The sequence below is a fragment of the Phyllopteryx taeniolatus genome, chromosome 5 (genome assembly GCF_024500385.1).
Source record: "Phyllopteryx taeniolatus isolate TA_2022b chromosome 5, UOR_Ptae_1.2, whole genome shotgun sequence".
Classification (NCBI taxonomy): domain Eukaryota; kingdom Metazoa; phylum Chordata; class Actinopteri; order Syngnathiformes; family Syngnathidae; genus Phyllopteryx; species Phyllopteryx taeniolatus.
The window spans coordinates 4,571,089-4,587,676 of record NC_084506.1 but is presented as its reverse complement, the minus strand read 5'-3'; the positions used below and the strand labels follow the sequence as shown (position 1 = coordinate 4,587,676).

The 16,588-nt window shown below is 41.9% G+C and overlaps 1 protein-coding gene across 3 annotated transcripts in view; it reads left to right on the top strand.

The window, feature by feature from the left end:
* The first annotated feature begins 2,299 nt into the window (after positions 1-2,299).
* Positions 2,300-16,588, top strand: part of LOC133478051 (anoctamin-1-like) — a 104,942-nt gene continuing 90,653 nt past the window's right edge. Inside the window, exons 1-2 of one of the 3 annotated variants that reach the window (XR_009788550.1) lie at positions 2,300-2,656; positions 6,665-7,030. Coding sequence is in view for 2 of the 3 variants with exons in the window: in XM_061773579.1 (XP_061629563.1) it covers positions 2,561-2,656; positions 6,665-7,030 (462 nt within the window). In the remaining variant the exon portion in view is untranslated. The remainder of the gene's footprint in view (positions 2,657-6,664; positions 7,031-16,588) is intronic. The other 2 variants (XM_061773579.1, XM_061773578.1) reach the window with 2 other exon arrangements.

The following is a 16,588-nucleotide window of genomic DNA, read 5'->3' as shown; positions in this document are numbered from 1 at the left end:
GTAAGGGCACACAAAATTGTATTGTGGTGAATAAAAAGGTGGCAATCATTTTTATATATAACTGTTAAATAAAATTATCTTTTAATTTCTGTGCTCAGTGCCTTTCTGAGTAGAATGTTTATGACAAACCAGGCACAGTACTTGCTGTGCAACTTCCATCCATCTATTTTCCTTACCGCTTATCCCCACTAGGGTCATGAGCATGCTGGAGCCTATCCCAGCTATCTTTGGGCGAGACGTGGGGTACACCCTGAACTGGTCGCCAGTGTATGGCAGAGAACATATAAACAAACAACCATTCCCGCTCACATTTACACCTACGGGCAATTTTGAGTCTTCAATCAAGTAGTACACAGAGAAAACACACGCAGGCACAGGGAGAACATCCAAACTCCACATAGGCGAGGCCGGATTTGAACCCGGGTCCTCACAAATGTGAGGCAGATGTGCTAACCAGTCACTCACTGTGCTGCGCAGTGCAACATTTCAATTTAAAATCAAAATTAAACAATATAAAAATAAATTATCTAGCAAATGAAATAAAAAGTCATTTGAAACATGGATTTTACATAACATCCCCTTTCCAAAAATACTTCACTATATTTGTAATATTTAATGCAGCTGCAGTGGATGAAATGGCGCAGGTCGCATTCATTGTTGGCAGTGATGGTTGTTGCGACCAGTTCAGTTCACATGAATGGGAGCGAGTAATGACCTCAAAATAGCCCCGTCTTTTTATGTTCACCCGTCCAATTTCAAGTTAGGTTCTCTACTAGTGGGCCAACAATCCAACGTTTGCTGAATTGTGGATGGACAAGCTGGACGTCAGGGGACACAGAAGAATGTTCAGTAGGTGAGCTCGCTGCACGCATGTTCACAACCCAAGCCGGGTGTTCGAGAGCTTGTTGAGAGAGACAGGTAGGTGATCATTTCGCTTAAGTTTTTTTATAATTATTTTTTTAATCTCTCCGCCTTTCCTAGTTTACAATACGTGAGAACAACGACACATAGTCCTTTGGTGAACGTGTTGAGTGAACGTGAACCTCAGGGATGGATCATTAACTGAACGAGGAAGCACTCAAAGGATTTTGTGAAAGAGAATCGAAGGATTCGGTGAACGAATCCGTTGAACAAAATGATTTAAATGATTCAGTACACTCAAAAGAACGGCCGTGCCCATCACTATAATGTGCTTGGCTTCCGTCCAAACAACGCCAACCACACACACAGTACCTCACCGGGGCCAGGAGGAAACAATTCAGCAGATTTGCTGAATCGGCCAGAAGAATTACAATGCATTAATCGAAATTTTGACCCACCCCTACTTTGTGCGCACACTTATTCATTCGTTTTCACCACTTATTCTTTGTTGGTTTTCTGTGTGTTCTTCTTTGTGGTGGGACGACTGTAAAGGCATCGAAACTTGGAACCGAAATTTTTAAATTTGAACAATTCCGGGATAATCGGAACGTTAGTCCCGGTTTCAATCGTTTCTCAATACTTGGTGCCCAACCATTGTTGGTATGACAATAAAACTCCTTGAATTTGAGTTGTGCTCTTCTAACCTGGTGAGTTTGGATTGTGTGCTGTTGGTTACTCCCTGGGAAACTTCGTTCGACATCTAACTCTGGTTCACTGTTGAGGCTCGAGCTGTCACTAGTTGGTCTGTTGGTCTTACTGCGTGCCATTGGTCACACGAGTTCCAATTCCAGTTCGGCACGTCCAAAGCAACAGTGCCTTAGACGTAACATTTCTCTTCCTGCGTACATTTTAAAAATACTGCTAAAGTTGCTACAGTTGGGAGGTTTTGTCATCTTTTCCTGACATGTTCACACACATGCAATGCATTATGTAATTACGTCACACTGTAGTTTGTTGTCTATTCATTTATATTTTCTATTGTTTTGCTTTGTTTTTACTTTGCTGTCTGTTGCCAGGTCAGCATTTCAAATGATAATCTCGTCTCAATTTTCTTACCTGGATGAACAAAGGTTAAAAAAAAAACAAATAAAAGAATAGAATTGGAATTAATTTGTCAGCATTCTCGGACTTATGAGTAGATGGGTGGGGATTGCTTGTCATTTATACTGTATTGTGTATTTGTATATCTTCAAAATGCATGAATCACAGTTGACCTTTCAGCAATGTGTTTTAACTGTTGTAACAGAGGGCTGTAGGGAGACAAGAGTGTTGGGGTTGGTTCATTTTGCAGTGGATACCGTTGAGGGGGAGATTGACAGGAAGTGAGGGCGTTTGCCTTGTGTTCATCAGAGTTTTATGGTTGTCTAAGTTTAGAAGTTGGCTCAAATTCAGATTCTCAAGTAGCAAGGCTTGTGGGTCAGCATAGCCGCTCCACATGGTGACAGAAACAGACGGAAACAGCACTCTACACTGAGCTTTAAAGGGAGACCATCAAGCCATTGAGAGGGATAAGGATAATTTGATTCCAGATACCACTATAAAATGAAACATTTCAACTAGCAGACAACGAAATTAAGAAGGACAGTCAGGATTGTTCATCTTGCTATTCCCCGTCAACTCATCAGTGTCTCTAGCAACAATGAGCGATGAGGCAGAGGCTACAGACCTTTCAGGCACTTCAGTGCAGCAGATTCCACATTTTCTGCATGATGTCGTCTTCCATGGAAAGTTTGAGGTGAGTGTCAGGCACACAAATCATAACTGCACTTTATATGCACTATATCATTTTAATTTTTTTTTTACATTACGTGGATGCTCACCCTGCTGTGTTATGATGCCCATACAGTTTTATTTGGCTATATAGTCCCGATACATACCCACAGTCTTGTTAAAGTGATCTGTATTTTGTACTAGTAATAATTCGAGACATGCTGTTATCACAATTAATATACATGTGTTAACATGGATTAATAATAGTAATATCCAAAACATTCTGCCACTGATATTCATCTCCTTTAGTACATAAAACTTATGATTCTTTCTTTGCAATTATGATTAAATTGTCTTTTGGGGCTAATTTACTGAGTCACAAAACCTCGTTAGTGTTTTTCAGATGACTGGTTAACTCATAGCTGTGTGGTGTCTGTGTCACTGTGTCTTGATGCATGTGATGGAGTACAAGTGTAGTTTGAGAACAACAAAAATTTCATTTTTTTTTTCTCACGGTTTATTATTCCTCCAACGTTGGTGAGACCATGTCTAATACACTGTCTGACTTCACCCCGAAAAAAACAAGCTTACGAGAGTCCTTTTCTTATATGCAAGTACTGTTACTATTGAGTTCTAAATGGGCGGCGTACCTTTGTACGCATAACTTCATGGAGGTTTTGTCATCTCTCTTCAGTGTCACCAGAAAAGTGGGAAGAAATACTGGAAGTAATCTCAGATCACATGACACCATTTATTCACACTATTGTATGTCACCAGTAGCGGAGGTTTATTCACTTATGTATCACTTATAGATTTTCTTTCAGGGATTTGGTGTTATTGCAAAAAATAAAACAATGAATAGCTGCAGTGTGTAATAACAATGCAATGTTGTAATGTAATATCTGCACTTTACCTTCAACACTTCAGCGTCCATCAAGCAGTATTTCTCCATCACTGTTGTTTACGTAGTTCCGCACTCTGCCATCGGAAGCAGCTCCGAGGGTCTATAGCTGAAAGGTTCCGTCTGGCCTGTTGTTAGCTTGCAACAGTCAGCTAGCGGTCGGGTACTAGTGAGAGGCTTTAGCGTTGCACAACGTGTTGGCTGTCTATTTTACGTCGGCTAACGGCTTTGTCATTCCACCATGGGGTTTTTCGCGGCATGCCGGGTGCCAGCTAGGCTTGAGGATATTGCACAGTAATCCTCAGAGCTGCTTGCGAGAGGATGAGGCCAAGTCGCTGGGTGGAGTGAGTTGAAGTGGTCCCGCTGTATACATATACTAGGGCTATATATAATTTGATGTATAATTAACCTGGCTAAGAATAAAATTACATAGTAAAGATTGGTGCAATAAATAAAACAATGAGGAGTTTAATGGGCAAAAATGAATCTGCACACTGCTGACAGGGTTGCAGTTCCTAACCAAGTGTTACACCGTTTTTAACAAACCAGGCTTCCTCAAATGTATCTAACCTAAATACTTTCACTTGTTATTGTCGGAAAAAAAATCCACACTTTCAATCGCGAAGGACAGTGCCACAGGCAGTGACGCGTTCAACAGCATTAATAGTAGTTCTCAAAATATTTTCACCACTTTAAATTGGTTAGTAATGCGTAAAAATAACAGTCCAATAATATAGCAGCTGCAAAATCCATTCTTCTTTGCAATCAGTCAGGCAACACAGTTCAATTGAGTGCTGTGGTTGTACACAACTCTCTACTGGCGCTTCGTCATCACTTCTGGTCTTAACCCTCTGGAGTCAATTGACACGTCCCGATCTCATAACTGCTTTGTGATGATGTCGCTGCAAGACGCAGACTCGCAGAGTCTCCATTTCAACTTGTGTCGAAAGTGCAGACTTTAAAATATTTTTTTAAAATTATGTTAATAGGCCCACTGAAGCCAGAATTATGATCAATAAATTACATTGTATTTTTTCACCTGATTATTGTCATCTGAGGGGGGCGATTGATGGGACGTCCCGCTGACAGCCACGCCCGCTTAAAGCCTTTGGGGATGCAAAGGGAAGTAAAACCAGCAAAAAAAAAAAAAAAAAGGAAAAAAGAACCAGCTGGGGTCACTTGTTGTTAGGGTTGGGCATCAAGAATCGAGAACCGATTGGAACAGGGACTAACGTTCCAGTTCTCATGGAATCATTCAAATTTTAAAATGTCATTTCCTAGTTTCGATGTCGAATCCGCTGACACTGAAGAAGACTGTGGTGAAAACCAACGAAGAAGAATGCGCACGAAGACGTGCTTGTGCCCAAGTGTGCCTTAACTTTGTTAAAATTAATGAACAGTCGCCTCAGTGCAACACTTGGAATCTGGATCAGCATACATTGCCAAACTATAGACAAGTTATCTGAATGCTGAATTCTTCATTTTTGTTCTACATAATTTATATTTTGGTGGATGACTGGTTAGCACATCTGCCTCATAGTTCTGAGGACCGGGGTTCAAATCCTGGCCCCGCCTGTGTGTGTTCTCTCCGTGCCTGCATGGGTTTTCTCCTTGCACTCCGGCTTCCTCCCACATCCCAAAAACATGCGTGGTAGGTTGATGGAAGATTCTAAATTGCCCGTAGGTGTGAATGTGAGTGCGAATGATTGTTTGTTTCTAAGTGCCCTGCGATTTGCTGGCAACTGGTTCAGGGTGTACCCCGCCTCCTGCCCGAAGATAGCTGGGATGGGCTCCAGAAAGCGGCTCAGAAAATGGATGGATGGATAATTTATATTTTGTCGTGTTGTGTGTTTTGCAGGCGGCACGGTGGCCGACTGGTTAGAGCGTCAGCCTCACAGTTCTGAGGTGCGGGGTTCAATCCCCGTCCCCGCCTGTGTGGAGTTTGCATGTTCTCCCCGTGCCTGCGTGGGTTTTCTCCGGGCACTCCGGTTTCCTCCCACATCCCAAAAACATGCATTAATTGGAGACTCTAAATTGCCCGTAGGCATGACTGTGAGTGCGAATGGTTGTTTGTTTCGATGTGCCCTGCGATTGGCTGGCAACCAGTTCAGGGTGTACCCCGCCTCCTGCCCGATGACAGCTGGGATAGGCTCCAGCACGCCCGCGACCCTAGTGAGGACAAGCGGCTCAGAAAATGGATGGATGGATGTGTGTTTTGCAGTGATTCTGCGTAGTTGCACTTTAAATTTGTTTTGAAGAAGAAAGTTTAACTAGTAGTCACTGATGGTGTGGTGGTACACTCGCCTGACTTTGGTGCAGGCAGCGTGGGTTCAGTTCCCACTCAGTGACGGTGTGAATGTGAGTGCGAATGGTTGTCCGTGTCTATATGTGCCCTGCGACTGACTGGCGACCAGTTCAGGGTGTAGTCCGCCTTTCGCCCGAAGTCAGCTGGGATAGGCTCCAGCGTCCCGCGACCCTAACCAGGATAAGCCGTGTTGAAAATGGAATGGAGTTTAACTAGTTAAAAGTTCAATTGTAAATAGTTAAGTTTGTTTTTTTATTTTTGTAGCACCATGTGAGTGAATAAACAAAGGCAAAGTTTTATAATAAACACACTAATCTCTCTCTCTCTCTCTCTCTCTCTCTCTCTCTCTCTCTCTCTCTCTCTCTCTCTCTCTATATATATATAGAGTTTGCGTTTTTTAGTGAGCCAGTCCAAAAAAGCTGGTTCTCTTTTAAAAAGAGAACTCACTCAATTGTTGCAGCATTTCTACAAGAAACTGTACATCTATAATAAAATGGAAAATGGACTGCACTTATATAGCGCTTTATCTACACCATCACAGTCCCCAAACCGCTTTACAAAGCCTCACATTCACCCACTCACACACCAATGGGCGGCTGCTGCCATGTAAGGTGCTGCCAGCCGCCCACAATAAGACTACAATAGTCAGAGCAGATCCAGTGATATTAGTGAAGCACTACGAGAAGAATGCTCTAAAAAACAAAACAAATGTAAACGCACTTGTAATAAAAAAACAAACAAAAAAAAGATATTTGTTTTCAGATTGTTTTCCTTTAACCTAAATGCAATTTTTTTTTTCATTGTCTGTCTTTTGTCAATGTTGTCAGCTGCTGAAGAGTCTAACCCCAGCGGAAAATCCCCATTGTCAACGTGGCCTCTACTTTCAAGATGATCAGCGTCACGTGGACTATGTTCTCACCTATGCTTTGAAGAAATCATCTGGGAGACGTTCCATTCGATACTCAACACATTTGCTCATGGAAAATGCTGTTGCACGCAGCCTACGCCGTAGCCATCATCCATCATCTGCTGAAAAATGCTCACTGTCTTCAAAAACCTCAACACTATCCAATGTGGATCTACACTCCCCAGGGGAGACCTTCAGTGCCCAGGAGGATCAAAAAAGCTTCAGGAGGGAGGAGTTTGAAGGGAAACTTAGAGATACGGGCCTGGAGCTGGAGATTGATGAAGACGTGAGTTGAACTTATATTTGTATTGACTACAGATGTTAATTTAATCATTTAGAATGCAATCGTCTTATGATGTTTGCAGAGGAGCGTGCAAATCAGGGTAGGTCTGTAATCTGATATTCTGGCTATGTATAACCAATGTCCTAATGTGTGACCCAATTTTGCAGCACCTAAATAGAAAAGCAATATGCCTTACCAATTTGGTTGCCCTGAAAAATCAGAAACCATAATTCTAGATTCATAGTGTGTGCTATAGTGAATAACTAAACATTTTGTGCCTGAAATGATGAGCTGTAACATTACACAAAGGGAGAAGAGAATGACCCTTTCTTGGGAAATATCTGGAAACGTTTGCATACAAACAGGAAACTATGGTTGAAACAAGTGTCAGACTTACACCCAAAAGGCAAAAATACAACCCCTTAATGTTTTGTATCGCATACTGTATATGATTAATCTGGAAACTGTCAGATGTAGATTAGACTGTGTTTATTACCTATCAGAGTTTGTCGATTGGCTGGATATACTGCAGTGGTGGCTGGTGGAGTATTGTCCGAGGAGGCGGAGGTGCGCTCTCTCTCTCGCTATACACACACACGCACGCACACGCGCACACGCACACACACACACACACACACACACACACACACACACACACAGACCCTTTCCAAAACATTAGAATATCATGAAAAAGTTTATTTATTTCCATAATTCTATTCAAAAAGTTCTGTAATTGACTGGCGCCCAGTTCAAGGTGTACCTCGCCTCTCGCCCGAGGATAGCTGGGATGGGCTACAGCACGCCTGCGACCCGAGTGAGGATATGCGGAACGGAATATGAATGAATGAATGAATATTAAAAAAGTTAAACAATTGAAAGTATTTATTTGTTTATTTTTACATAATTTGGGCTTCCAGCTCATAAAATCCACAAAATCACGAATTTAAAAAATTTGAATACTGTGAAGAAATCAGCCCAAATTTTGCTGGCAATCAATGTTTTAAACTGACTGTCACACATTAATCATCTACTAAACTCAAAGCACCTGCACAGGTTTCACCAGGTGTCATTAAATTGCTTCAGTTTGGTTCAATTGTCTCAGTTGGGTTCAATATGGTGAAGAATGCAAGACTTGACAGCTGGCCAGAAGACCATCATTGATACCCTCCATAGGATGGGTAAGCCACAAGGTTCATAGTGGTGTTGAGAATGGAAAAATGGAGCTCAAAGGTACTTCGTTTGGAATGAACGACCAGTTCCCCAAGGAAATCAACGAGAGGTGTAAAATCTTGTACCCGAGGATGTAGAATCACTGTGAGAAAGGCAAACAAGTGTGGCTAGTTGTTGACAAGCTATATGTCGACGACCATCTGTTTTGTGACGCCAACGTCACGCCCTGGCTCTTCCAGATAAGTACTTCTTTTGATCTGTTGTCGTTATTAATTGTCAAAAGCGTATTGTATTTTGTTTCATTCTTTCCACTTTTGCTTAGACAAACAAAAATGTTTTATCACACATGCAACCAGCATGAATTCTCACTCCTATCTGTCTGCTTTCCTGCTCTGCTTGTTTCCACACACACTAAACACACAAGTCGCTCAAAACTCTTTTTGTGCACTTCAAACACAAACTACACACCATGTTATCCCCTTGTCACTAATGTTTGTTTTCTATGTTTCTATGTTTGTTCGCTACCCTTCTATGTACCCTGGCTTTGCTGTACTTAAATATAGCTACCTCTATCACCATCTCTAAATAACACTTGTCAGCACAATACCAAAAAATCTCAACACAACAACAACGAATACATAGGACCCAATCTATTTAAAATTACTATACATGCCCCCATTATATGTCACACTTAACTTTTGTGTTATGGAATGTCAATGGCATTTGATCGCAGGTAAAGAGAATTTATATATATATATATATTTATATATATATATATATATATATATATATATATATATATATAATTATTCATTATATTACGAAATTTAAAACAGACCTCCTCCTATTACAAGAAGCGCACCTTATTGAGTCCGAAGAAAAATGCCTCATTGATTCTAATTTCACTCAGGGCACCAGGATGAGTGGTGTTGAAAATGGATGGACTTAAACTTGTCAGCCAATTCTACAATTACCATGGGAGATGACTTTAGACTGACGCTAAATCCCCTAATAGATCGCTCAAATCTTAAAAATAGCAATCAGCCACAATGCCCCAATATACTAAAGCAGTATATAGACGACTTTGGTCTTGTTGACATACGGAAGGCTGAAAAACCGTACAAAAATAAAATTTTCTTGTCTGTTCACCGGTCTTTCTCAAGAATAGATTTTTTTTCTTTCAAACAATTTGGCAGGTCAAAGAATTACCTCCAAAATACATCCAATCATCATCAGTGACCATGCACCAATTTCTCTCAATCTAAAAATTGAGACAAGGCTGGGACCCCCACCAACATGGCGCTTTAACGCATCCCTATTGAAAGACCCGGATTTAGATTTTTTCGTGAGGAAGGAATGGGATGAGTTTTTGAAATTCAACGACTCCCCAACCATATCCCCATTGCTGCTGTATTTAGAGGTTGAATCACATCATACTCTTCTTACAAGAAAAAAAACAAGAACAAAAATTAGAAAATGGAATTGAGGAAAAAATGAAACACCTCACAGAAGAATAAGCAATTAATCCGACAGATACGCTTAGAAACCAACTTCAAAAGGCAAACCATCAATTAGACGCTATCTTATCAAAAAGAAGAGATTTTCTACAACATCAGAAGATACAATAACTTTGAGTACAATAATAAATCAGGAAAACTTCAGCACAAGAAAGAAAAGTCGTTAATTACAGTCATTCAAGATTCAAACGGCAACTGTACACAGTCACCGCGAGAAATAAATGAAATATTTTACAATTATTATTGCAGCTTATACGCATCTTCGAACAACCCAGACCAAAAAGAAATTTAAACTTTTATTAAGGATCTAAACATTCTTCAATTAAATACACAAATTAAAGACACCTTTGATGTTCCTTTAACCATCATAGAATTGCATAACGCATTAAAAAATATGCAATCGGGAGGAGCGCCTGGCCCGGACGGAATCCCCATTGAATTCATTAAACATTTCTGGCCAATACTCATGTCTCTATTTCTCAGAACAGTCAAGGCCAAATGAACACAGCTTCAATTAAATTATTACTTAAGTCAGGTAAAGACCGCACTCTTCCGGATAATTATCTGCCCTTATCACTGATTAATGTAGATATCAAGATTATCTCAAAAGCCATCACAGCGAGACTTGAAAAAGTACTCCCGTCGATAATCCACTACGGCCAGACAGGCTTCATTAATGGTAGAAGTTCCACAAATAATTTCAGACGTCTGTTAAATTGAATAAGCATGTCTAAGTGTAACAATGTAAATGCAATCATCATGTCACTTGACGCAGAGAAAGCTTTCGATAAAGTTAACTGGACTTTCCTGTTTGCAGTACTTTGCAAATTTGGATTTGGAGACTCATTTATACATCGGAGAGCGACATTATAAAACTCGCCGAAAGCGACAGTCACCACGAATAGGTTTACATCACAAAGTTTTACTTTACAAAGAGGAACCATACAAGGCTGTCCACTCTCACCAATGCTATTTGCAATATTCATCGAACCTCTTGGTGCCGCTATACATCAGAATGCTAATATTAAAGGTATCTGGTCGCTAGTGATAGAACACAAAATCAATCTGTATGCATATGATATTCGTCTTTATTTACAGGAACCCAAGTCTTCTCTTCAGGCAGTCTTCAATTTCATTAAAACATTTTCATAAATATCAGATTACTCTATCAACTGGACAAAATCAACAATACTCCCAATAACAACAAACTCATGGAATACTGCAGATCAAATCCCAGATTACCCCATTCCTATAGGAAACATTAAGTATTTAGGTATTCATATTTCGCCAAAACTCACAGAGCTAACCAAATTACACACCACTTCAAGAAAAAAATCTCATCTGATTTAAAACGCGGCGGCACGGTGGCCGACTGGTTAGAGCGTCAGCCTCACAGTTCTGAGGTGCGGGGTTCAATCCCCGTCTCCGCCTGTTTGTAGTTCGCATGCTCTCCCCGTGCCTGCGTGGGTTTTCTCCGGGAACTCCGGTTTCCTCCCACATCCCAAAAACATGCATTAATTGGAGACTCTAAATTGCCCGTAGGCATGACTGTGAGTGCGAATGGTTGTTTGTTTCGATGTGCCCTGCGATTGGCTGGCAACCAGTTCAGGGTGTACCCCGCCTCCTGCCCGATGACAGCTGGGATAGGCTCCAGCATGCCCGCGACCCTAGTGAGGAGAAGCGGCTCAGAGAATGGATGGATGGATGGATTTAAAACGCAGGAATAATTTGCCTATATCACTACTGGGAATAATAGCCACCATAAAAATGAAAACCTTACCTCAAATAAATTATTTATTCTCAATGATTCAATTTAAGACCACATGTAAATGGTTTCACACATTAGATTCTGCTGTAATCTTTTTTTTTTTTATTAAAAAAAGAAAAGAATAATATAATTATTATAAATAGAATTTCTCCACTCTTCAGAAAAGTAAACAGGAGGGAGGCCTAAATGCTCCCAACTTTAAACACTATTTTTTAGCTAACCAATTACAATACATCATCCAATGGATGCACCACAACGAGGAGCATCATTCTTGGCTAGAATTGGAACAAATAAACTGCAACAATATCAAACTCCCAAAACTCCCATTTATTTCCACAAGTCTTAAATGCCATAAATGCTTCAAGAACCCAATAATCGCATCCACCTTAACGGCTTGGTGGCAAAGTTTAGAATGTACAGGATCTCAATTAGCTCCCTGTATGCTCTCCCCAATCTGGCATAATCCAGATTTCAAAATTAATAATATACCCCTTCATTTTAGCACATGAGAACAACATGGAATTGACCACCTACAACAACTATTTAACGATAATGTTTTTTGGACACGTGATGAACTGTTCCAAGAATTCCTAATAACAGGCGGAAACTTTCTTCAATACAATAAATTAAAAGCAGCAATAGAAAAAAGAATACCAACACTCCAGAACACCCTCGAACTGCCGCAGTTTGTCAAGCAAATAGTGAAGGTTCTTCCGCAAAGTAAAATAAATCTCTCAAAAGTTTCAAAATTGATTTCATGCACTAAATCAATGCACTTATCAATCACTAAATGGGAAGAAGACCTTTCCATGTCCGCTGACCGTAACTACTGACTACAGATATGTAACGTTTAGAATGACAAAAAACACAAATTCACATCTTATACAATATAAAGTGCTCCATATAACACACTTTACTCAGTACACTATGCATAAAATGGGCTTCTCTCAATCTAGTATATGCGCGCAATGCACCAAAAATACCCCAGACACCTATTTTCATGCTATGCACTGGAATGCACACCAATTCAATGCTTTTGGTCTTTGGTTACACAAAAACTCTCTGTTTTGAATTTTAGGATTCCACTTTCCCCAAGATTGTGCATACTTGGCGACTTAAGCATAATCGACCTCCTGAATAAATATTCACAATAATTACTTGTCGCGTTTGCTACCATGAAGAAAAAATTCTATTAAACTGGAAAAACAAACAAGCTATTAACATCAATCACTGGCTAAACCTCATCACAGAATTTATTGCGTTAGAAAAAATATCAGCCAAATGCAAAAATCAATTACATACAGTGGGTACGGAACGTTTTCAGACCGCCTTAAATGTTTCACTCTTTTTTATATTGCAGCCATTTGTTAAAATCATTTAGGTAAATGTTTTTGCTCATTAATGTACACACAGCACCCCATATTGACAGAAAAAAATGTAATTGTTGAAATTTGTGCTGATTTATTAAAAACAAAAAACTGTCGATCAGTACGCTTACGCATGTATGTATGTGTGTGTGTGTGTGTGTGTGTCTGTGTGTGTGTGTGTGTGTGTGTGTGTGCGTGTGTGTGAGGGAAGAATGGAGCCGGAGATGGACAGTTGGATTGGTGCATCATCTGCAGTGATGCGACCTGGCCCCCCATTCCATGTGTGTGCAGTTAGGCATAACAGCGCAACGGAAATAAGGGACAAACAACCCTGAAGGGACAGGCTGTGTAAAAAGGGATTTAGATTGTAGTTCAAGAGTTTTTTTTTTAAATGTGTAGCTCATTCATGGGTTTGATAATTTCATAATTCATGGGAAATTAATTTATAAATCTATAATACATTTATAATGAAGTCAGTAATTTAGTTAATTGTGCCTGTATCAAGGTAGCCAGTGTTTCACTTTTGTTTTTAAATTTTCTTTGCAACTCAAAATACCACAAAACACGAACAATTGACATAGTTTGGGCGTGGTTTGTTGATATGATTTATTTTCTTGCGTCCACAGCTCTGGAGGAAAAGCATTGTCACAGCTTGTTTGTGTGTGTGATAGGGGTTGGAAGGTAAAGGGGTTGAAGATGCCAGATGAATTTCTGCGACGTGAGGGGTTGTGTAAACTGTATGCACAGTAGAATAATAATTGTTTCCTGCTTCTTTAATAATTAGGCACTGAAAGGATTTCAGGTTGAACTCATCACTTCCTTAGCTGGCAGCACTTTAAATACACTTATTTTCAAATCAAAATAAAAGGTTCCAGCTTGCTTTGATAGGGAAGATTCTTAGACAACCAGTTATTAGAATGGCTGGCCATACATTTGGTACCTGGGCCTTCAGTGTGGACTTACTTGACTTCATCCCTCTATTACTTTAATAGCCTCAATTAAAGAAACCATCAATATATTCGAAAAACACAATATAACAGGGCGGCACGGTGGAGACTGGTTAGAGCGTCAGTCTCACAGTTCTGAGGACCAGTTTCAATCCCCAGCCCCGCCTGTGTGGAGTTTGCATGTTCTCCCCGTGCCTGCGTGGGTTTTCTCTGGGTACTCCGGTTTCCTCCCACATCCCAAAAACATGCATGCTAGGTTAATTGAAAACTCTAAATTGCCCGTAGGTGTGAATGTGAGTGTGAATGGCTGATTGTTTATATGTGCCCTGTGATTGGCTGGCAACCAGTTCAGGGTGTACCCCGCCTCCTGCCCGATGATAACTGGGATAGGCTCCAGCACGCCTGCGCCCGCGTGAGGAGAAGCGGCTCAGAAAATGGATGGATCGATGGACAATATAACAGCACACAATTGTTCATCTTTTGGAAAGGTTAACAATCAATATTTATCCAATAACATGTCACAAACATAACGCATTTAAATAAAATACATAATACTCCAACAACAACAACAAGATCCCAGATACAAGCGGCCGAAATGCATTTCCTCCGCAGGGTGTCCGGGCTCTCCCTCAGAGATAGGGTGAGAAGCTCGGTCATCCAGCTCAGAGTAGAGCTGTTGCTCCTCCGCACCCGCGACCACAATCACACCTCTGACCTCTGCGTTAACCATCCATGAACAGGATGTGAGACGCATCTTCAAACAACAAAAGATTAACAAAGCAGCAGGCCCGGACCACGTGTCCCCATCCTGCCTCAAAGTCTGCGCGGACCAGCTCGCGCCAGTCTTCTCTCAGATCTTCAACAGATCACTGGAAATGTGCGAAGTTCCATCCTGTTTCAAACGCTCCACCATCATCCCAGTCCCCAAGAAACCTGCAATCTCGGGTCTGAATGACTACAGGCCTGTCGCTTTGACATCTGTGGTCATGAAGTCCTTTGAACGTCTTGTGCTGGACCACCTCAAGAGTGTCACAGGTCCCCTGCTGGACCCCCTGCAGTTTGCCTACCAAGTGAACAGATCTGCGGATGTGCAGTCAACATGGGACTGCACTTCATCCTAGAACACCTCGACAGTGCAGGGACCTACGCGAGGATCCTGTTCGTGGACTTCAGCTCAGCGTTTAACACCATCATCCCTGAACTCCTTTCATCCAAGCTTCTCCAGCTCAGCGTCTCACCTGCCATCTGCCAGTGGATTTACAGCTTTCTGACGGGCAGGACACAGCAGGTCAGGCTGGGGGAGGCCACCTCATCCACACGCAGCATCAGCACTGGGGCGCCCCAAGGTTGTGTCCTCTCTCCGCTGCTCTTCTCTCTCTACACGAACGACTGCACCTCAGCGAACCCGACTGTCAAACTCCTGAAGTTTGCAGATGACACCACTGTCATCGGCCTCATCAAGGACGGTGACGAGTCTGCATATCGACAGGAAGCGGAGCGGCTGGAGCTGTGGTGCGGCCGACACAACCTGGAGCTGAACACGCTCAAGACTGTAGAGATGATCGTGGACTTCAGGAGGCATCCTTCGCCACAGCTGCCCCTCACGTTGTCCAGCTGCCTTGTGTCAACCGTCGAGACCTTCAAGTTCCTGGGAATTACAATCTCCCAGGACCTGAAGTGGGTGACCAACATCAACTCCGTCCTCAAAAAGGCCCAGCAGAGGATGTACTTCCTGTGGCTTCTGAGAAAGCACGGCCTGCCACCGGAGCTGCTGAGACAGTTCTACACAGCGGTCATCGAATCAGTCCTGTGTTCTTCCATCACAGTCTGGTTTGGTGCTGCTACAAAAAAGGACAAACTCCGACTGCAACGGACAATCAAAACTGCTGAAAGGATTGTCGGTACCCCCCCTACCCACCCTTGAGGACTTGCACGCTGCCAGAACTAAGACAAGGGCGTGCAAAATCCTCTCGGACCCTCCCCACCCCGGTCACCAGCTCTTCCAGCTCCTTCCCTCAGGTAGGCGCTACCGATCAATGCAAACTAGAACTAGTAGACATTCCAACAGCTTCTTCCCTCTTGCAATCAACTTCTTAAACAGCTAAATTATAATTCCATTACAACAAGCTGGCAATTTTTTGACTTGAGTTCGTTGTCACATTTCTGTGGGGCCAATTATGTATTACTCATGCACTCACTGTAGTTGTCTCGCCGTGCTGCACTATTTGCATATAGTGGCCACTCATGCCAGAGTAGCATCTGCTCCATTTGCACACTGATTGAGGAGTATCTGTAACATTTGCACAACCATTGTCCCAGATTATCGCACTACTCGTCACTTTAAACCGCATACACTCCTTGAAGTCTCAGTGCCCTTGCACAATGGTCATTGCACCGGACTATTGCGATATTAGCCATTCAAACTGCTCTAAGTGCAAGAGGACTCTGCATCTTTTTGCACAATTGTTGTTTGTTGTTGTTTTTTGTCAATGTCTTTATGTCTCCAAAGTGTCAAATTACAGACTGTCTGTTGTACTAGAGTGGCTCCAACTACCGGAGACAAATTCCTTGTGTGTTTTGGACATACTTGGCAAATAAAGATGATTCTGATTCTGATTCTGATTGAGAGGAGCCAGATGATGTGGCTCGGGCATCTGATTAGGATGCCTCCTGGGCCCCTTCCTGGTGAGGTGTTCCGGGCACGACCCAGGACACGCTGGCGAGACTATGTCTCCCGGCTGGCCTGGGAATGCCTCGAATACCACTTCACTTCGGATGAATCCACCCTCAGG